Source organism: Phyllostomus discolor, chromosome 1 (genome assembly GCF_004126475.2).
Source record: "Phyllostomus discolor isolate MPI-MPIP mPhyDis1 chromosome 1, mPhyDis1.pri.v3, whole genome shotgun sequence".
Taxonomy (NCBI): Eukaryota; Metazoa; Chordata; class Mammalia; order Chiroptera; family Phyllostomidae; genus Phyllostomus; species Phyllostomus discolor.
In genome coordinates, this window is record NC_040903.2 from 218104509 (window position 1) to 218126651 (window position 22143).

The window sequence follows — 22143 nt, forward strand, 5'->3', positions numbered from 1 at the left end:
GGACACGGCAGCAGCCGTGTGACCCGGCCCAGAAGAGGCCTGTCAGGGGCAGAGCCTGTGCGGTTTCCAGGGAGCCCAGGGCGACACAGCACCCGCAAACCCGGTCCCGCCCTCTGTGAGAGACTTGGTGAGGGGATGGTGGCTGTCCGGCCGTCATCTGCTTGCCCCGATCTGCCCTGGCCCAGCCCTTGGCAAGCCTCTCCCCTGACAATGCATCCAGGAAGCCTTGACGCGAAAGCATTCCAAACACCTCTGAGCCTTGTGGGCAGCTGCCCCGTTCCTGGAATCCACTGCCACCACTTGCAGACAACCTGAGCACCTGGGGCCCTCCAGAGGCATGTGACCCTGCCCCCTGCTCCCCTGAATGTCCACAGCCCCCCGCCAGGGCTTCAGACCCGCCCAGCACAGAGGGCCCCAGGGCTTGCTCCTGCCCCCAGAGGTCCCGGGCGTCCCCCTGCCCCCGCCAGGACCAGGCACTGTGGGGAGGTGCCTGGCTGGCATGGCTCGCAGGGTCCGCTCACGGCCAGCCGAGCGACGCTGACAGGAAAGCACAGAAATAGAGCCGTCACTGTGGATGCCGACCGGGCACCTGCCCGTGCACGGCGTGCGCCGGCTGCCACAGCCCCAGGCAGGCACGTGGCCTCTGCCAAATGCCCTGCTGCTTGCTGACAGCCCAGCTAGCCAGCCAGAACGAGCCAGGGATGCAAAGGCCCTCCAGCCCACCCCGCGAGGTGTAGGCTTCTGGGCCCTGGCTCACTGCCACCTGCCCCGTGGGGCCCTGCGGGAAGGCGGGGGGACTGGGCCTGAGGGACATCGGCTCACAGACCACCGGGTGCCAGGAACGGGAAGTCGGCGGTGCAGCCCTGGCTGGTGTGGCTCCCTGGGTCGGGGGTCACTCCGCAGACTGAAGGGTCACCAGTCTGACTCCTGTTGGGGCTCATGCCTGGGTGGCAGGCCGGGTCTCCGGGTCAGGGCGGGCAAGGGGCAACCGATCGGTGTTCCTGTCCCCCCCCTCCCCCTTCCCCTGTCTCTAAAAATAAATAAATAAATAATCTTTAAAAAAATAAAAAAGGAATCAGAGGCATCAGTGCAGCGGGAGCCTCACCGTCAGGGCCATGAACGCGGCGGCCACGCAGCAGGCCCGGGCTCCCCCGCCGGTCCGCCTGCCCCGCGGGACACGGGGCTCAGCAGGACTCCTCGCCCAGCCGCTCCGGGGCGCCCAGGCGAGGCCCATGTGCCCGGCTGTGACCCGGGGGGCTGGAGAGGCCTGGGGAACGGGCAGCTGTCCACGAGCAACGTGGGCGACCGTGCCTCCTCCGAGTCCTTCGACCACGAGCTCTTGGTGACCTCCGTCCTGGTGGGCCACTTCTGCCACCTGCTGCAGATTCTGGACACCTCCTGCCGTGAGCTGTCTGTGGCCAGCACGTAGATGATGGGGTCGGCCACGCTGTTCACCGTGGCCAGGCACAGGCACACCACGGTGGGCGTGTACAGCTGGCACTCCAAGGTGTCCGTGGGGTCGCTCGCGCCCCCGTGGTAGGAGAAGGCGGCAGCCTTGACCAGCAGCACCAGGTGGTAGGGCGCGAAGCAGGCCAGGAAGATGACCACGACCGCGGTGACCGTGCGCCTCACCCGGGCCTTCTGGGCGGCGCCCAGGCCGGCGCTCCGCTTGATGCCCCTGAAGATGCGGTGGTTGGTGAAGGCGATGATGGCCAGCGGCAGGGCGAACCCCACGGCGAACCGCGAGTAGAAGTAGCCGGCCACCGTGCCGTCCATGGACGAGACCTCGAAGCAGCTGTGCTCCTGGAGCTCCATGGTGAACACCGGGTAGTGGGCCAGCCCCACGAGCAGGAAGACGGAGGCGGACACCAGCACGGCGGTCCGCTGGCGGCGGCGGCCGCGGCTCTCCAGCGCGTAGACCACGGCCACGTAGCGGTCGCAGGAGACGCAGCACAGGAAGAGGATGCTGACGTACAGGTTGCAGAAGAAGATGTAGGCAGTCGCCCGGCAGGCCCCGCGCCCCAGGGTCCAGCGGTGCCCGTTCTGCACGTAGACCACCCAGAGCGGCAGGGTGCTGGTGTAGAGCAGCTCGCAGAGCGCCAGGCAGAACAGGTAGACGGCCAGCACGCTGCCCTGCAGCGCCTGCAGCAGCGTCAGCCCGGCCGTCAGGCAGTTGGCCGGCAGCCCCAGCGCGCACACCCCGCTGTAGACCGCCACCAGGCACAGCCTGCTCTCCTCGAACTGCAGGGGGCAGGAAGCGGTGCCGTTGGCCGGCAGCGTGCTGCCGTTGCCTGGGAGACAGAGACGGCGCGTGAGGGCGGCTGGAAGAGACTTCCCAGAGGCCCCGAGAAACGCCAAGACTCGGGGTGGCTCCGGACTGGGCGCACCAGGAGCTCATCGTCCCGAGAGAGTTTCTTCTCCTCCAGGTGACGGACGCCGAGACCTGCGACCCCCGGCCGGACGTGTCTCGGAGAGAGGCCGCAGGTGCCCCACACCCAGGACCCCAGGCCGGCGGCTCGCCCAGGCCCTGTTCCAAGGGGATGTCTGGGGAAGGCAGCTGTTCTCTAACTGCTGATGGAGCCTCTGCCACGCAGACCTCTGCAGGCTCCGGGCAGGCGGGAGAGGGGACACCCGTCTCTGCCCCAGCCGACGCCCCGCCGCACGGCCCTCCCAGCCTCTCCACCCCCGCCTTGCAGCCTGGGCCCACCCCGCCCCCACGCAGCCCTGGCTCCATCCCAGGCTGACTGTGTCACCAGCCACGGGACGGTCCCACGGCCTGGGGGGTAGCCAGGGCAGCAACCCCAAACCCAGACGCAGGCCCAGTTGTCCACCTCCGGGAACCACCTGGGCCTCCCTGCTCCCCACCGCCCACCAGCACTGCCCCTCTGCTGTGGCCACCGGGCTCTTGGTGCTGTTCAGCCCAGGACGCCTGCCCGGGGCCACAGAGGGCCGGCACGTGGTCTCGGGTCTGCGCTGCCCCTTCTATGCGCCACGTCGGGCCACCAGCCCTGGCTGTGTGGGTGGGAGCCTGCCCACAGCCCCACGGGTGAGCCCCTGGGTGGGGGCAGACAGTCCCCTGGAGCAGTGGCGGGAGCTCCCTTGGGGGTCGTGGTGGCCACATGGCCCAGCGTGGGATCTGCCCTGAGAAATGGGTGCATGTGAGGCCCCCGGGGACGGCAGAGCCTCCAACTGCCCCCCCAGCCCGACCCTGGGGTTCTAGTCCGCCCCGAAGACAAGGAGCGGGTGCTTCCCAAATATCCTGACTGGGGCCTCTCACTTTGTCGTTTCTGAGTCAGCCTTCGATTGCTCACTTTTCGACGTAACGGTCCCCTTTCTGAGACAGAGCGCACGCACATTGGGGGAGCCCCTCCCAGGCTCCCTCCTGAGCGTGTAAGGCCACGGGAGGCGGGGGTTCTCACCTGGCATGTTCGCCGGTTCCAGGGGCGAGGGGCGGGGCACCAGCTGTCCAGTGCACGCTGGGTCCTGTCGGTCCTGCCGGGAAGGCCCCTCGGAGTCGGCAACGGCCTGGAGAGAGAGCAGGTGGGACAGCTTCAGGGACACCGGCTCAGATCACAAGCAGCGGTGAGCCCGTCGGCAGGTGGGGACCGGGAGCCGGGCCCCGTGCCCGTCCTGTGGCCCGGGCGGCGTGTCCTTCAAAGACAGAGAGAGAGAGCTCTTACCTGACCAGCAACGAGGACGCCAACGCTGATGAGCGGATGCTTCACAGAAGAAAAACCGGAGCTCCTAAAAAACGTGCCCCACGTACAACGAGAGAAAGTCGAACAACATTTATGCATGGTCGTCTTTTCTCGTCTCTTAGATTGGCAAAAAAAAAAAAAAAAAAAAAGAACCTCTGTTTCTGGTGTTAGGAGCGGGAGCAAGTGACGCCCTCGCCAGGCAGCACGAGGCGGCACACTGTGGTGGCGTGCTCCCCGGACCCTTCAGTCACCCTGGAGGCACAGCCCACGTGAGCCAGAGGCGTGTCCCCCAGCCCTCCCCCCGTGAAAGGAGCCCAGACCCCCCAGACGGCACCCAGGACGCCCTGCCTCCACCGGGCCTCCTTCCCCATCCACAGGGGCCCTCAGACAGGCTCCGCTGGACCAGCCCGGGAGGGGCCGGGGGAGGGAGCACTGGACGCTCGCCCTCCTGTGCTGCAGACCCGGGGACCCAGCCCTGGGGAGCCGCTGGCCAGCTCTGCCCTGTGGGGCCGGCCCGCGTGTCTCCTGGGTGTGCGGCCGGGGCCACGGAGGTCGGGCCGGCAGGGGTGACCGCTGGCTCCCATCCCAGCCCCGCCGCCTGGGGCCAGCTTCACCACCGGCCGCCCTGGCCGTCCTCCGGAGCAGCCCCCGGCCCCCTTCCTCGAGGGTGTCCCTGCCAGCTGGAGGCAGCAGGAAGCCCAGGCGTCTGCCCGAAACTGCAGCAGGTCCCCTTCCGTGTTCTGAGTGGGACCCGGGGACGCACGCAGCAGAGAGGCGTGGGGCAGGAAACAGGCCCGAACGGCCATCGCCCAGTGGCCGTCGCTTCGGAGACCAGGCACGTGCCCGCGGGCCCGCAGGGTCGCAGGGCCCTGCCCGTCCTGCCCCCGGGTCGCAGCAGGGCAGACGTGCGGGCCACCCCGGGGCTGTGGCTGAGGGCCACCTGCCGGACGCCGCCCTCCAAGGGGAAGGGGTTGGAGGCCCAGCAGGCCCCAGGACCCCCCCCCCAGACAGAGACCCAGCTGGCTCTGGGGCGAGGGAGGGAGCATGGTCGCGGGGGCCGGGGGTCCTGGGGTCCCGGGGGAGAGCTGCCCACCTGCCAGCTGTCCAGACACTCTGGGCCCCCGCCAGCCTGTCCCTGGAGGGGGGGGCACTCAGGGAGCCCGCCACCTCCACTTGAACTCTCCAATATTCTGAAGCTGAAAGGCCAGCCCTCCCTCCATGGCCGCCTGGCCCGCCCCTGCCGAAAGCAGACCGAAGCTCGCTGGGTGGAATCTCTAGAAACCACTTCTGCAAAAGCCACAGGAAGTGGTGGCCCAACAGAAAACGCTCCCTCCCCTCCGAGATCCTTCGCCGTGCTGAGGTGGGGTCCTGGCCCGGCAGGCACCGGCGTCCAGCCCCGGGCCCCATCCCTGACTGTCTGGCCCCAGCAGCCTGGCTGGACACATGGGGACCAGAGGGGGTCCCCAGGGAGGACCAGCGCTGACGGCAGCAGGCCCAGGCCGGGGCAGCAGGGTGCCGGGGCAGCCCGAGCTCCCACCAGCCCCCAGGACCTCCGACACCAGCTCCCAGTCCCGCCCCACCGCCCACCCGCTGGCCAGCGCTCCTCAGTGGGTCCTGACCTTGAAACACATGGCTTCAGGTGTCTTTTCAGGGACTTCCTGAACCTGGTGACCTAGTTTGTGGCACTTCCTGTCCCAGTGTCACCTCCTCTGCTTTCTGCCTCCTCCCAAGTCCATGACCCCTACCTTGCGCCTGCCCAGCCTCGGCGGGTCCTGGCATTCCCCTGAACTAGCAGCTGGGACGCCAGCGACAGCCAGTGTGGCCGGGAATCGTCCCCACCCCACCAGCCCGGAGTGCCCACGGCCCAGCCTGGGCTGTGGCTGGGACTCTGGGCAGCAGGCTGCCCTCCCCGGGCACAGGCTCCCCTTGGGCCTGGGACTTCTCCTGGCCTCTCCCGTTGGGGGTCAAGAGAGAGGACAGGGTCCGGCAGGGGCGGCCCCTGCGGCCTCCCACGCAGCCCTTCCTGGCCACACACGGCAGCCTGCTCTGTCCTCCCCCGGCCCAGCCCACCTCAGGGACCCCCAGAGCAGGGTCTGGGCTGTGGGGTGACGGTCCCCGGGAGGTGGCCCTGCATCCACGGAGGCTGCTGCCCCCGGGGCCTCAGGGAAGGGATGGGCCAGCCTGGGCTGGCGTGTCGGGGACCTGTGACAGCCGCCGCCTGGCTGGGTCAGCCCGAATTCCCGTTACGCCTGCCCCTGGGCTCCAATTGCCTCCATGTCCCTGCCCCCGCTGGCCCTGGGCACCACGGGGCCTCAGCGGCCCCCACCGGCCCAGACCCCACAGCCTCCCAGCCCACCCTCTGCCCCAAGAAGCCTCTCCTCGCGGCCCCGCTGCCTCTGCCCCTCCCCCCCTCCCCCCACCTCCCCCCCCACTCCCGCTGCCCCAGCACTGGCCTGTGCGACTCTGCCAGGGTCTCAGCGCAGCGAGACGCCAGCCCGCTTTCCGGCCGAGAGCAGCGCGGCCAGCGAAGCCTCGCACGGCAGGGGACGGTGGCCACGCCGCCCGCCCCACAGTGCCGCCCGCCCCTCAGCGTGGCCCCTTTAAAACTCGAGTTTTTCTTCCCCTGTTTGTTCTGCTATGAACTTCTCCCGCGGGCTGGATGCGGTGACAGTGACCTCTGCGCCTCCAGCCCCTGGTCACCGGCCACCGGCCCGTCCTCTGTCCGCGTCCGTGACACCCCAGTGAGACCCGGCTCCTGGGGCTGCCGTCCGGGCTGGGCGCCCTGCGAGTTCGTGGACGTGCCGGGCCTCCCATCCCTCCTCGAGTGCCCCCCGGACCCGACCGTAGGGGTCCGGCCTGTTTGGGTCTGGCGGGTGTGGCCCAGCTCTGGATGGAAAGCCCACAGGAGCGAGGCGGTGGGCAGGAGCCAGACCCTCAAACCGGGTTTTCCCGTGGGAACCAGGCCTGGAAAAGGCACACTGACTGTTCTGGCTTGCTCCTGCCGAAACTCCCTCGCCCTGGTCTGAAACAACACATGTGTGCTGTCTGTCTTCAAGGTCATTTCCAAAGCCCGTGTGAATTCCCCCAAGGACGGAGCGGAGCAGCTCGCCGCCCTTCCCCCCGCACGTTACTTTCATTTCCTCGAACGGACCTGAGATGTGGACACCGATGCTCTGTGTGACAGATGGTGGACCCTTCTGTGACGTAAGACCCAGAAAAGCAACAAAAGCCTGTCCAGGCAAGGGTTGGGGCGCTGCCCCCTCCTCCCCACAGGGTGGCTGCTACCTGCGCATTTGTCCTCCTGCAGCCACAACGGGCGGGCTCTGCCGGCCGCCGGAGTCCACCGCACCCGGCCTCGGCTCTGTCTGGGCCCAGGCTTCCCGTCCTGGCAGCAGGCCACCGTCACCGAGCGGCCAGGGGGTGGGGGGGCAGGCCACCCCTCGCCGCCCACGTGCTGCCTCCCCGTTTTCATCGATGTTCAAGGTGACTTCTGAAAACACGCCTGCGCTTCCTGGATCTCTCGTGAGGGGAGCCGCCCCCCCAATCTGTGCTCTTGCTAATCTCGCCCCCTCCCCGCAGGGTCCCCAGGCGGCAGCCACCCTCCTCAGGCGCCTTGGCCCAGGCAGCCCCCAGAGACAGGGGAGCTGGCTGCTCTATATCCTCCAATACCCTGTGCATCCCCGACAGGCACAGGGCACCTAGGAGGCACATGGACGGCCTCAGGGGTGACTCTCTCGCCCTGGACCAGCACAAGGCGAGGGCTTTGAGGACACAGCCTCAGGCTAGGGGCCACAGGAGGTCACCCCCTGCACCCCAAACCCTGCTGCCGAAACAGCACTGTGGGCACTGGTGCCCTGGAGTCCCTGATGGAGGACCCAGGCTGAGACCCTCCCACAAGCCCACCATTATGCTAGCAGTCAGGACCCCCAGTGGGCCCCCCCCCAAGGGAGACTCAGGCCCCGCCTGGGGGCTCAGCCCTCCCTGCAGGCCCAGCGGGGTGGGGGCTTCCAGAAAGCGGGGAGCACTAACCAGCTGTCTCCAAAACTCCGGGCTGCAGAAGAGTCCCAGCGGCTGGCCGGCCGCTGTGGGATGAGAGCTGTCTTGTTGTGACACTGCAACCTGCCACCTCCCAGGGACAGGCAACAGGAAACGGGCCCAGGCCCACTTCCCCTCCTCACGCGACACCAGCCAGAGATGGAGCAGAAGCCTCTTCCGAGTTCCCTCAAGATCTAACCTGGTAGTCAGCCGGCTGGGGTGGACACAGAGCCAGCGGCTTGGGCTGCCGGTGCCCGGGTCCCCACAGACAGACCAGGCAGGACGCACGGGGGCAGGATGCTTGGGGGGGGCGCCCAGCTCCTGACCCGGCGCCTCTAGGAAGCTGCACCCTCCCAGGAACCCTGTGGGTATCAGGAGGAGCCACAGCCGTCACCGGTCACAGTGGCCCCGGCTCAGCTCCTGACACCCATGGCCCCACCCCCCTTGTAGCCCCCCCACACATGTAGGCCCAGCCATGCCCACGGTGCCCTGCCCCCACCCCCATCCCGGGGTCCTGCTGGAGGAAAGGGGCCTCCACACACCAGCCTGGGCCTGCAGAGGCGACCCCCGCTGGACCCCGGGGCCTCTGTGGGTGGGACTCCTGGACACCGTGTCCCCCTCAGAGGTGCCACCCACCCCGGCTGGCTCTCAGACACCCGCTAAAACAGCCTGCGCCCCAACACACTGGCCTGGGCTTCTCAAAAACCCTGCGGCTACCGGTGGCCTGCTGCCCCACAGGCTGGTCCTGGGTTTGAGGGGAGCCAGGGCAGTGTGGGCCCCTTTCCTGTGTCAGCTCCAAAGGCCTGGTTGTCTCAGCCCCCCAGGCAGGGCCAGCGGCCTCTGCTTCTGGGGCCTCTGCTGCACCCCTGGGTGTCCTGGGCCGGGGGTCCCCAGGTGCGCCCCCACCCTTCCCTGTCCTGCAGACCCGGCTGGTCACAGCTGCCTGGGTCCCTGGAACACAGGCAGGTCTGAGCACGGGGCCCCCAGCCTTCTAGGCGGCCGGCTGAGGGGCTGCGGTGTCCACGGGCCACTGCCCAAGGGTGACGCCCACCTCCCAGGGGCTCAGGCCCAGGACAGCCCTCCCCAAATGAGCAGGTGGAGCTGAGGCTCCGGGTGCCCGAGGCCCTCCGTCACCATCACTCCGCAGCAGCCTCCAGAGGCCCAGGGTCCCAGGCTGGGGGGACCTCCGCAGGGGCAGAGCCCAGGTCAGCTGAGCCAGACACGCCTTGCGACACTATCGGTTTGTGCTGGGGCCTGCTCCCTTCCTCCCCCACTCAGGGGGTCCTGCACCCAAGTGGGTGGGTCCTGGCGGGAAGTACAGGCCTCCCCCCCCCCCCCCCCCCCCCCCGTGCCCTGCTGGTTGCATGACGTCAGCCGAGGCCGCCCCTCGGTTCCCCAGCGCAGTCTGGGGTCAAGCTGGGTGGCAGCTGTGTCCACTCCCCCAGGGCCCACACGGCCCCTGCCTGAGCAGGAGGGGTGCGGGAGGAGGGGTTCGGAGCAGGAGAGGGCTAAGGGGCACCGGTGGCTCAGGGCCGTAGCGCAGCGGGCATGCGGTCACCTGGGCGCAGGTCTGAGGGCTTCTCCTAAGGGCAGAGTGTCTTCCACCGCGGGGGGCGTCGGCAGCCTCCCGTGACAACACCCCCTGGGCCCCCCCGCCCCCCGGGAAGAGGGCCACGTGCTTCCCTGGCCCTCAAGTCCCGCTGGGCAAGTGCCTGCGAACCCGCAAGAGCCTCCTCAGGCATCCTGCGTGCGATCCCGTTCTCGCCATCTCGCGAGAGGGGAAAGGCTTCACCTGCGCAGGGATCCTAACCGCGGGAGGCGCGGGAGGCGCGGGAGGGCGGGGCCAGCCCCACGTGACACCCCTGGTCTGGGTTTTCAGGGTTTTCAGGCTTTTACGAGGCAGCGGAGCGTCAACCTTGCGGTGCCCCCGCCTGGGTTCAACAACCACGCGCTCCGAGGCGCGCGACCTCCGAAAGCGGCGTGTTTCTGAGTCAAACACACACGCCGGGGCTCAGCGCGGGACACCTACGGCCTCCCTGCCAGAGCTGAGCGCGCCCTGCCCTCCTGGCCTCTCACCGGAGTGGTGTCGCCCCAGCTTCCCTGCTGGGTCCCCGGCCGCCTGGCGAGGCCGGGGCGCCCGGAGTCGTGGGCTGGCTGCGGGTCCCCCTCCCTCGGACGCAGCGCCCCCTTCTGGCAGCACCTGACACTGGCATGGGAAGGGACCTGGCGGGCCGTCGCGTACACTGTCCTACATCCTGGGCTTTGCTTGAGTGGGGCCTCGGGGTGCCACTTACTGTGTCTCTCCCCCCACCCCGCGGTTCCTGTTTCTGGAAGTTGGCCCTAAAGCCCTGAGGGGAAGTGACTCGGGTGACAACAGGAAGTGACCGGTGGGCGAGGCGCATAAGGACATCGCTCCCGCCCCTGGCCACCTGCCTGCCTGCCTGGGGGCTGCACGGTCCCTCTCGATCTCACCAAGCCACTGTGCCGCCTGTGGCCCAGCAGTGGCTCCCTGTACGTGGGCTCCTCGTGGTCCGGCAGGTGGGCCGGCACGAAACAGTGCCCCCGGGACACCTGGCGACGCCGGTGTCCTCGGTCGCAGCCGAGGAGCCGGACTCTCTCTCAGTATCATTCAGGACTCGGGGACCGTTTTATTGTGGGGAATCTCACGTGACACACAGTTTCCCATCTCGGCCGCTGGCAAGCGTGCAGCTCGGAGCCCTCGGCGCACTGGCGGCGCTGGGCAAACCGCGCCCCCCCCAACTCCAGACTCGCCCAGCGCCCCACCTGAACCTCGTCCCCACCACCCGCGGACGGACCCCGGCCCGGCGCCCCCGTGTCCCCTGCACCCCGATGGCTCTGGCTGCTCCTGCAGGGACCTCGGGTCAGTGCTCGTCCTCCTGCGTCCGCTCATGTCACTCAGCGTGACGGCCGCACGGCCCACCCCGCCAGAGCAGGGGCCAGAGCGGCCTTCCTCTTTACGGCCGAGACACAGTCCCTTGTGGGGGGGGACACGGCCTCTGGCTCGCCCGTCACCCGAGGCCACCACCTTCCAGCGGTGGTGCACACGCGTGGCTGCGTGGGCGCACGGGCTCCCGCGCCTTCGGCCACACACGTGACTCTGCGGGACCGTCGCCCCACGCTCCACACGCCGGGCACCCGCCTCTTCATGTCTGTCACGGCGACGCACGTCTGGGCACCCGGCGTCACCCCGGGCCCTGGCGGTGGTGCTGACTCAGGGTCCAGGCGGGGAGGCAGGGGACTCCCGGGGGGTTCCCCTGGACTCAGCCACACGCAGGAGAGCGGAACTTTCTCGGGCTCTGGCCGCACAGGGACTTTCGGGGCCGTTCCCGAGACAGCCGGCCTGGGGGGCTGAGGCCGGGGCGGGGATGGGGCTTTTGAGAGGCGTCGCTGAGCCGGGCGGTTCTGAAGCCTAGTTCCGAAGCCAGCCTGTGCTCCAAAGGGGGGCGCCCCGCGTGAGAAACAGAAGTGAGGGTTTTGGCGAAGTGGCGGCACGTCCCAGTTCAGGCACAGGCAGATGGCTGGTCACCCCTGATGACCTTGCCAAACTGACCGGCTCTTCTCTCCCTCGGGCTGGCCGGACAGTGTGCACAGCCTTAGGAAACCCGGGCCTCCTCAAGGTCCCAGAATGGCTGCTTGAGCTCCAGCCTTCCCACCTGCACTGCAGGTGTCAGGAAGGAAGGACCCTGAGAACGGTGGGCCCTCCCTGTTAGGGGACGCCCCAGAATGCACCCTCTGTGGCTTTAGGAGCTGTCTGTTTGGGCACACAAGTCCCAAAGACCAGGGCCACGCCAGACCTCACCCAGAGGGACAGCAGAGGTGCAGCCCAGTCTGCAGGCTGCCCTGGGAAGCTCTGTCCGCCCCACGAGAGCTGAGAGGGGAAGGGAACCTCCGCTTGGAGCCTCCGGGCTGGGGGTGGGGCTGGTGCCTGAGCCGCAGAGGCTCCGGCAGGTCCCCAGTCCTCCCAGGGTCGGAGGTCAGCAGCGGACAGGAGAGGAGAGCCACCCCCCACTCCCCAGCCGCCCCCACACCCCCCGAGGCCCCGCCCAGCCCTGGGCTCCGCCCGTGTCCCCCAACCAGGGCGACTTCATCCCCGGGGACATTTCGAGTTTCTGGAGACACTCTTTGGGCTTCGTTGCGTGGGGAGTTGAGGGACGACGCTAAACTCCCATGATGCTCAGGGCAGCCCCTCCAAGACCACACAGAGTCGGTGGCCACCAACGCCGCCCTGGCCACACCACCCCAGGGAGGGAGGCCTGATGCCCCGGGGGCCCCACACAGGGGGTGGACCAGGGACACGGGTACCTGCTACAGCTGGGAAGCCAAAGTGGGGAAGGGGCGTGGCCTCCGACCCCCCACCGCCCCCTGCCCTGGGGAAGCCCTGGCGGCCAGCCAGCCAGCCGCCCAGGCCAGGGCAGCCTGACTGTGACCCTGTGCCCTCCCCGACCCGGACCCCACTGCTGTTTCAGGGGAGGGCCTGTCAGGGGCACTGCCCTGGGGGTCCCCACCCCCCACCCTCCGTGACGCCTTCCCAGGCGCGAGACCGCCAGCCCCCACGTGGTGGAACGTGGGTCTAGCCCACACTCACGCCTCACTGCTCACACCAGGAGGACCGGGTTCCCCTCTGCAGGGGAACCTGCCTTAACCCTGGCCCCTGTGTCGTGGGACACCGTCCACCGAGCAGCCGCCATGGCCCTGTGCCGTGCACCGCCTGGGCAGGTTCTGGGGGGCGGGGGTCTCACCCTGATCTGCTGATATCGCGGGGGGCCCCTCCCATCAGCAGGCACGGAGCGAGGGCTCCCGAGGCCACCCTGGGCGTGGGGCCATGACCCTGGAATGGGGTCAGAGCAGTGCGGCGGGACCTGGGGCCTGAGCGGGGTCAGCCGAGGCCCATAGGGGCTTCCTGGGCAGAGGGTCAGCAGAGGCAGCTAGCGTGAGCCGGTTGGAGGCGTGGCCCCAGAGCCCCACAGTAGGTGGGGGGGCAGCCTGTTTCCCAGGCTGGCAGCGTCACGCTGCCCTGCCAGGTGTTAGGGTCAGAGGTCAGAGGCCAGAGGTGGGGAGAGGAGGGAGGCCGGGGCAGTGTCCAGGCTAGAGCCACAGGCCAGGTGGCGGTTCAGGGGTTTCGACCCCAAACAGACTGTGGGAAAGGGGCCGGCAGGGGATCCGGAGGTTGCCAAGTGTAAGACCAGGCCCAGGGGCGTGAAGGGGCGTGGAAGGGCGGGGAGGGTGCCCAGAGAAGACTCTGCTGGTGCCGGGGTCCCGGCAGCTGAGCAAGGCCGGCATTGCCCAGCCACCTGCCCACAGGGAGGCGAGGTGGGCCCGAGGGCGGGTGGGGGTACAGCCGACGCACCGAGAGGCTCAGGGTGCAGAGAGGGGAGTCGGGGGTCAGCCCAGGCTGGATGTGGGGGCAGCAGGGGGGGGCATGCTGCCTCCCGGCGGGCGGGCGCCGGGTGGTGGGTGTTTCCCGTGCCGTGTGTGTGTGCACGTGCGTGTGAAGCGCTTCTGCCACTTGGTCTGCCGGGCTCCGACCTCACAGAAAATTCGGGTCACGGCAGAAGAGCTGCCTCCACTTCCTGCCCCTCACCTGCGGGCTCCACACCCGCTCCGCCTGTCACCTGAACCGCGGGGCTTCCTTCCTGGGGTGAGGGTGAGCGCCACGCCCCCCTGGAGCAGGCTGCCCACAACCCCACCCCCGCCGGCCCCCCTCAGCCTCCTCAGCACCCGCTGCGCACAGACAGCCATGGGCACACTTGCCCACAGGCCAGGCACGGCTCCGGCTCCGGGCTGGCCAGCAGGTGTGGGCAGGGCGCAGGACTGCCGGGCCGCCCTCCTGCTGGGGGGGCGGGGCGCAGGCGGGTCCCCAGGTGTCTGAGCCGGGGCATTGGTGCGCGGCCCAGCCTGGCGTCCTTCACACACACACGGCCTGCCCCTCTGGGGCCGCCCCTGCCCCTCAGTCCGGTCCGTCCCCCTGGGTCTGCTGCCGGGCTGGGAGGCGGGGGTAGGGAGGCGCCCGTCGCTGCACAGTGAGTGGTCACTCTGGCGGTCACTCGGGGTCCCTGGAGGCCCCACATCCATTCGGGGTAGACTCCTCTCTTTCCGTGAGACTCTCAACGGGGACGTTGAGGGGCCTTGCCCGGACTCCGGGCACCCCGCGTCACGCGTGGGCTCTGCCACGCTGACTTGCGTCGTCTCCGGTTCCCTGCGACAGCTCCGCGGTTTTCGCCGGGCGAGTCTCTCACCCCCTGGGGCGAGTCTCTCACCCCTGGGGCGAGTCGGTCCCCAAGCGCGTCTTCCTCCCGAGGCCGCTGCGCACCGGACAGGCTTCTCCCGCCCCGTGCGGGCGGTCCCTGGCTGTGTGCAGACCCTGCCGACGTCAGGGGCTGCCTTTGCAGCCCGCACACCTCCCGGACTTCCCTCGCCCGTTCCGACGGGCGCTCTTCCCGGGGTTTTCTGCCTGTGAGACGCGGCCGTCGGCACACAGAGCCCGTCTCCCTGATTCCCTGCCAAGCTGGGTCTGCCCAGAACAGCCTGCTGGCCCATTGCCACGGCCTGACCCTTCGTGGCGTGACCCTTCGTAGGAAAGGAAGCCAAACCTCATTCTGCAGAAAAGCGCCCGGTTCCGCCGCACTCTACTGCTGGCCGCTCTGTGCCAGCCCCGGAGCACGGGGCCCTCCCGGGTTCTGGCACCGGCTGTCCAGCCCGGAGGCTCCCCTGGGGACGCGATGACAGGGCCATTCCAGACGGCGAAGCGCGTCTGCCACCTGCAGCCTCCGCAGAGCCCTTGAGGTCACAGCAGGCTGGGCTCAGACCCGCTGTGGTCCCAGGCTCCGCGTGGGGGCCGAGGGCGGTGACCCGGCTGCTGTCCCCAGGTGCCCGTTCCCAGCGCGGCCCTGGGCTCCGGCTCAGGCTGGGCGCTGGGCTCCTCTCAGCTCCCGCCCGCCCGTCGTGGTGGGGAGAGCGGGTCCTGACCTCAGGCTGCCGCTGGGAGGCCCTGTCCTTCGCCCTTCCAGCCCCAAGGGTCCCCATGGTGGGACATTTTATTTTTATTTTTATTTATTTTTAGAGAGAGGGGAAGGAAGGGAGGAAGAGAGGGAGAGAAACGTCGATGCGTGAGAGAAAGCTCAACTGGTTGCCTCTCACACACGCCCTGTCTGAGGACCTGCCCTGCAACCCAGGCATGTGCCCTGACCGGGAATCGAACCGGCGGCCTCTCAGTTTGCGGGACGGTGCTGAGCCACGGCGCCACGCCGGTCAGGGCCCCCGCGGCAAGATGTTTAAACATCACTTCAATGGATCTCCCCGTCATGGGACCAGCGATGCTTTTCATTTCTTGTGGACAGGCCTGTTTCCTAGTAATTCGTCCGTTTCATCCCTGTTCTGGGATGTTGGCCTCATTGTTGTATTTCTTTTTGGGGGGTTGATTTTGGGGGCACTTAATGTTCCCCTTACACGCGGCACAACTTGCTGTGTGACGTTCAGCTCTGCGGGCTTTGACGCATGCGCGCAGCTGCGGGTGCGGCAGCGCAGTCACGATCGGAAATCTCCCTCTGCCTCGTCCCCTTCCCCCACCCCGGCCGCTACCACGGGTCTGTCCCCCGTCCCCCCCCAGCTTTGCCCCTTCCAGAACGTCACAGGGACCCATCGCACAGCCTTGGAATCTGGCGTCTTTGCCACAGAAAACGCACTGGACACTCACCCGCGCTGCGCACGTGGGCGGGGCCTCCCTTCTGGATGTCGGAGCCAGGCTGCGCCTGCAGACCAGCCAGCTGGAGGGCCCCCGGCTGGTCCATGGCGCGTGCGGATCGCAGACGAAGCTGCTCTGAGGCTTGTGTGCAGGTTTTCTGCATGAAGCTCCGTGTTTCGTTCTCGGGAGTAAATAGTGGGTGAGAATCCGCCGCAGTGTCCCCGCGGTGCTGCCCAGCCAGCACGCCTGGTGGGTGCGGAGAGCTCGGCCTTCGACTTCGCCGCGGCCCTTCGCGGTGGGATTCTTTCCTGCCCGTTCACCGGGGTGCAGGGGTGCCGCACCAGGGCCTGGGTTTGCATTTGCCTGGTGATTTCACTGGTGTGCCTCTCCCTTTCCTACCTGCGGCCGCACACCTCCGTCCCACATGCTCAGCTCTGACCCACTTCTAAACTGGGTTACTTGTCTCTGATCTGTGGCGCTCGGGCCGTCCTTGTGCAAGCTGAACGCAGGCCCTTTATCTGACGGCCGGTTTGCGAGTGTGTTCCGCCCGCCCGCGGCCGCCTCTTGCCTTGGGACCCTTCGGTCGTGATCCGTGCTGCGTCTGGTGCTTCCTCGCGTCCGGCGCTCCCACAAGTCGGTCTGTCTCGCCGGTTGGCTGACTTTCCAGAGAACGGCCTTCTCCCTCGCTGGCCCTCCCTTCGTTTCCCTTGTCTCGATCCCCAATCCTGTTTTTAACCTGTTTTCCACTCTCTTGGGGCTCTTCTGGGGTTCCCCCGCCATCTTCTTTGTTGTTTTACTGGATTTACGGAATTCGGGGATGACCTGCGTGCAGTACCAGCTACCTCCCCGAGCCGTGTCCTTCTGGCTTTTCACGGATGCACCTGGCTGTGTGACCAGCAGCACAGCTGAGCATAAAACACGCATCACCCCCAGTTCCCTGGAGCTTCTCTGCAGCACCCCTGCCCCTCCCCCGACGCCAGCCCCTCCCCCTGGGCCAGGACTCTGCTTCCTCCCCACCCAGCGAGCCCCCCCGGGGGCACCGCTGTGGCAGCCTCCACGAGTCTGGACGCCCAGTGGTTCTGTCACTCCTCCGCGCTGGGTGCTTTGAAACGTCGGTCACTCTCTCTCCTTCCGCTCACTGGTTCCCGAGCAGCGTGTGTGTGTGTGTGTGTGTGTGTGTTACAGTGCTTGTCTGTGAGTTTCCCCAACACCCTGTCACATCTGCACACGCTCAGCCCAGTTAAAGGGATTGCACAGCCAAACCTGGGCACCCGCCACTTACATTTCACGGTCAACGACTTCTGTGCTTTCTCTCCATCCACCACCACGCTTCCCTCCCTCCCTCTCACTGTCAGTTCACCGGCCCTGCCCTGGGCCTTGTCTCCCACGGCCCTGGTCGCCACCTGGCCCTGGACTGTGTGCCCAAGGGTGCCAGCAGGAGAGGACAGGAGGGGGCCAGCATGGAGCAGCACCCAATGCACCAGCCCCACGCCTGGCCTCCCGCAGCCACACACAGCTCACTTTGCTCCTTGTGCGGGGGAGGGGCTGCTGTATCCAGCCAGGGCGCAAGGGCGGGAAGCCTGGGCCGGGGAGCCCTCTCACCTGCCTGTGCTCCTCTGGTGACGCTGGATGAGGGGAGCCCGGGGGACCGGCTCCTCCTCCGTGGAGCTGGGCCTGGGAAGGCGGGCCTGTGGGGATCGGTCCCTCTGCTGGAGGCTGGCGGCGCCCGCGGAGGACGCAGCTGCGCTGGGTGCAGAGTCCTGCGGGCGCCGGGGCTGCGCTCTGGGGCGGGTCGCGGCACGGCCTTAAGTTGCGCGCCCACCCTGGGTTGGGCCCCACCCTCCCCTGGGCTCTCCAGACAGGGTATGACGCACGCGCCCCTGCTGGAAACTTTCGTGATTCAGAGAATCCCCCAACCACCCTCGGTCGAAAGTTCTCCCAGGTTCCTTTCCGGCAATGACTGAAGGTCTGTGACCACCCAGAGGGCACGGACCCGGAGTCCGGCGCCTCCCGGCTCGCCCTCTCTGGTGGGACGGGGCGGGGAGGGGGCGGCACGGCTCGGTGGTTCGGAGCCTCTCCCGGCGGGCGCAGTCACGGCCGCACGGCCGAGACCCCGGCCCTGCCCCGCCGCCTGGTGGCCGCTGTGTGCACTGCGCCCGCCCACAGGGCCAGGCTCCGGGCGCCGGCAGCCCCCGGTCCCTCCCCCAAGGCGGCCGCCGCGTTAATAGCTGTGGGCAAACACACAAGTCTGCTCACGTTGCGGCTTGTCTGTCCGGAACTTCGCGTGAACTTCCAGGAGGCCATTTCCGCGATCACGTAGAAGAGAGACTAGCCAGGTGTGGCCGTTCCAGGCGCCTCCGCGTCCTAGGGACGCGTGACCTCCCCCGACTCACCCGCAGCCCACGCCGCAGAGCAGACGCTCCTGTCGTGGGCTCCGCGCCCGCCGCGCCGCCCCCTTCGGCCACAGCCAATGCAAACGCTTTCAGAAGACTGGCCTCGCCCCCCACCCACCTGATGGGACCCCGGCCCTGGGACACCGTGCCAGCAGCCCTGGTGCTGCTGCTGGTGGCTCGGCCTCCAAGCCCAGGACCCGGTCTTTCCTGCTAGCAAGGGCCCAATATGCCCCTTCTTTGAAAGTCTTTCGGCTGTTGCACTGAAGATTTGCAACCCCTGCCCTCCCCCACTCACCCCTGCTCCACACCAGGGCTGTGCACACCATCCTGGGCGGGGCCCCGGGGGTGGGGGGCAGGGGGCTGCTGCTGCTGTCCCTGCAGACGGCAAAGCGGTGCTGGGGGGCGCCTGGGAGACCCCACGGTGAGCTGGGGCAGGCGGGGCAGAGGGGTGGGCAGCCCCACTGGCGTCTCCTCCACCTGATGCCTGGCCCGGGAGGGCTGGGCCCTCACCCCCTGTCCTGGGGTCCCAGCCGTCCTTGTCTCCGGGCACGCAGTGGCAAGCTTTCGCCCAGTTTCTCCCGTCGCACAGAGCCCACCCCGGCTGCGCCCCTCACTGGGTGTGTCTTCCTCCGACCCTGCCCCTGCCCCTCCTCCCCTGAGCCCACTGGAGCTGCCCGGGGAGTCAGACCCCTGAGGATCCAGGTGCCAAGCCCTGCTTTCTCCCCTTCCCTGGACCGAAGCTGAGCCTCAAGCTAGAGCCGGGGGTTTCTCCAAAGTGCCAGGTTTGCTGAGCAGGTGGTCGCTCCCACCTGCCCACCTGGCCCCTCTGACTTCCCTCAGGTTGGCCGGCGCAGGCCCCACGTGGAGGAACGCTGCTCCTGGGGACGATGGAGAAGCCACCGGAGTCCCAGCCTGGGAACAAGAAGCCGCCTACGACCTCCTGACATGACCGGGTTCAGAGGCTCCCGTGGCAATTCCGGGGGCTTTCCCGGGGCCGTCTGTGGGTGCCATCCACGTGGGTCCCAGAGTCCCAGGGCACCCACCACACAGCCAGCCCCAACCTGCGCCTCTTGAGAACTCAGTGCTGCCTCAGGGACACATCTGTGGGGCCACCTTAGTGGGGCCACCTTAGCCCGGAGTTCTCCGTGGGCTGGACGAGAGCTGTTCTGCTCCGGGGAACGGGCCAGACGGCGTCGGCTGAGCCGGGCAGGCAGCCCGCGGCCCGGGCAACTGACTCCACGAAAGGAAGCCGGCTGAAACCCCTGACCTTCAGCTCCAGGGGACAGAGGGGGCCAGCCCGAGACAAACCGCAGCCCGGCAGGGTGCCGCTGCTCGTGTGCACAGCTCAGCCGGCGGAAGGAGCACTTACCAACCCGAGGGGCCGCTGGGCCCCACTTCCTCCCCTGAGCGGACTTGGACAAACCACTCTGCAGAGGGAGTGACCCCGGCCCCGTGAGCTTCCTGACCGTGGGCCGCCCAGGCGTGCAGCCCCCGGGCGTGCCTCTGCCCCTGCCCCTCGGTCTGGGCCCTGGGGGCAGTGCCCACCCTTCTCTCCTGGGCCCCTCCCCCCTGTTCACTCACTGCGCTGGGGTTTCTCAGAAAACACTGTGCGGGAATTTGTTTCTCCTGAGAGAGAGAGAAAACTCCAGAAACGCTGCGGTGGCCAGAGTGGCCAGCTGGGCAGATAGGATGACCCTTCAGCTCCTTCCCTGTGTCCCATCTCTGATGGCACTGGAGCAGGTCCTGAGGACACTGGTCATTTGTCCCAGTGGGGTCAGCGACCACCCTCCCTGTAGCAAGGCCCCCCCACTCCTGGGGGCAGAATCCACTGGGCAGCTCCTGTCACATCCAGGTGGGCCCCTCCATGCCGCCCCCAGAACTGATCCCACCCGTACCTGAAGAGGCCCCCGCGGGCGAACCGGGTGGGACACCACCCAGGCCTCAGAGCCACGAGCACAGTCACCCCTGGGCGCCCTGTCCTCCCCAGGCCCACACACTGCCTCGCCCTGCGCCCCCACGGCGGCCCCGTGTTCGCTGTAACTCGCAGACGTGTGCCCTCCTGGGAGTCGCCGTGGGCCACCCCCGCCATGTCCCTTCGCCTTCCCCGCGGGGGAGGGACAGCGGCATGCTGGGACGGCGGCGCCCAGCATCTCACAAAGCGGGGACGCTGACGTGGACGAGTGTCCGGGAGGCTCTGCCTTTCCCCGCTCGCTGGTCGGTCACTTGCTTCTCTGCCCCCTCCCCCGGCCGCTTCTCCAGGCTGCGCCCCGGGAAGGCGCTCAGCCCCGAAGGGCAGCGACTCACTAAGCAGAAACTGCGCTTTGTCCAAACTCGGGCCTGCTCTTCAGGGCTCCTGATCTCAGCCTCCAGCGCAGCCGGTCTAGGGGCGTCCTGAACGCCCCAGACCTGAAGCTAAGCACCTGACCTTGAACTCTCGGGCCAGCTGGCTACTGCCTGCCCGGTTCCAGACTTCGCTCACAGCCCTGCCTCTATCTGTTTCACTAAACAACAAGAAACCTGGCCTTTTGTTTGGAAACATCAGGACGACCTGGCTTTTTAAAAGATACATGCATTGATTATTGATTTTTAGAGGGGGGAAGGGAGGGAGAGAAACATGGAAGGGCTGGCCCTTGCACGTGTCCCAACCCAGGTGCGTGCCCTGACTGGGAACTGAACCCACAACCTTCTTGGTGAAGGGGATGATGCCCAACCCACTGAGCAACACTGCCCAGGGCACGACGACCCGGTTTTCAACGCCAGTGGACGACCCTGGGTCCCCTTCTGACCTGGGTGGCTCAGCCGCTGACTCCAACCTGCAGGGGCGGCCAGGATGGACTCACACCTCCACCCAGCACTCCCGGGGGCCGCCCAGGCCGGTGCCGTGGGGGCCTCCCCAGGGTGTGCCAAGGTCAGCGGTGCACCCGTGAGGGTGGAGGGGCTGGGGGGCCTCTGGGAGCCTGGCACCCTGGTCTGAAGGGGGTGGCACAGCAATATCCCGAGACCTCAGGGGGTCTCCCGGCCCCAGCCTGGTGGCCCAGAGGCCTCAGCAGGACCACCCACACCCGAGCAGCCGGTGGTCATCTGCCTTCCTGTCACGTGCGGACCCTGCTGCCCTGAAGAGCAGGGTCCCCCTCCAGGGACCGTGTCTTATGCCCCAGCAGCCTTCGGGTGCCAGCGGGACGGTGCTGAGCTCCTGACCCCATGTTCGCAGCCTCCCCTGCAGACACCCAGGCCCTCCGTGTGTGGATCAGCCCAGGGACCCTGCCCCAGGCCGGCAGCCCCTCTGCCTCATGGCTCCCACAGCGCCATCCCCTGAGGCCTGCCCCTGCCCCTTGCCCTCTTCCAGGTCCTTTCTCACCCACCTGCTCCATCGCCGCCTGCAGAGGACAAGCGGGTTCACGCCACAGGTGGCCACCAGGGGGCGCCATGCTTGGCTGCAGAGGGAGGATGCATCTGCGACCCTGAGCTGGGGGCTGGGAGCTGGGTGAGGGGCCGGGTTGCAGAGGAGACTGACCGTTTGCCGGCACCTTCTGGGCTTCTTGAGAACTGGGTCAGGTGGTTATGGCGAGCCAACTCCCCAGGTGAGGAAGCTGAGGCCAGAGGAGGGGCGCTGCCCACCCAGGCTCTCGGGGTGCGAGGTCTGGGTCTTCCGGGTTCCTCCAAGTCCTCCGTGACTCTGCCTTCACCTTGCTGTGTGACTTTTGGGGAGTCGCCTGACCTCTCTGGGCCCCAGATCCCCCTCCTGTGATGTCGCTGCTGCGGCCAGCCAGAGCCAACTGCAGGACGGAGAGCTGAGCCCTGGCTGCAGCTGGAATCTCGCCGGTCTCCCGCCCCGCCCCCGCACGGGGCGCCCCTGAAGGCTGCCGCCTCAGCAGACCAGAGGCCTCGTGTCCATGGGGCTGGGGTCTGCGGGGCCTGCCTGGCCCCGCCCCAGCCAGCAGGGCTCAGACCCTCCAGGGGCTGCTGGGGCTGCCACAGGCCGCTGTGTGTGGACACGTGTGCACACAGCTCAGCGTGCCAGCACCCTGCCGCCCTGCGTGACCCCTACCAGGGACCGCCCACCCGAACCCTCTCCCGCCCAAGGTCCCTGTGGGCCCAGAGTGCCCCGGAGGGGGATCGGGGCTGCATCTCCCTGGGGGGGTAGTGAGTGGACTGGCCCCTGCTGTGAGTGGCAGGGATTCGGGCCCCACCCTCTCTGAGGCCCCGCCCCCATGCCAAGTGCACGCACCCCCCCACCCCCCCTTTGGCTCCACCCAGCCCCTCCGAGGAGGGCAGAGGAGGCCAGGCAGGAGGGTGCTGGCAGCGGCGCATTCCC

General features: G+C 68.1%; 1 protein-coding gene across 1 annotated transcript; it reads right to left on the reverse strand.

The window, feature by feature from the left end:
- Positions 1–1129: 1129 nt before the first annotated feature.
- GPR132 (G protein-coupled receptor 132) lies at positions 1130–15541 on the reverse strand. The gene is given in 5 exon segments (XM_036017664.1): positions 1130–1220; positions 1222–2393; positions 3420–3525; positions 12494–12654; positions 15448–15541. Coding segments are annotated over 5 exon segments (1569 nt in total). The 3' UTR covers positions 1130–1184.
- Positions 15542–22143: the final 6602 nt, after the last annotated feature.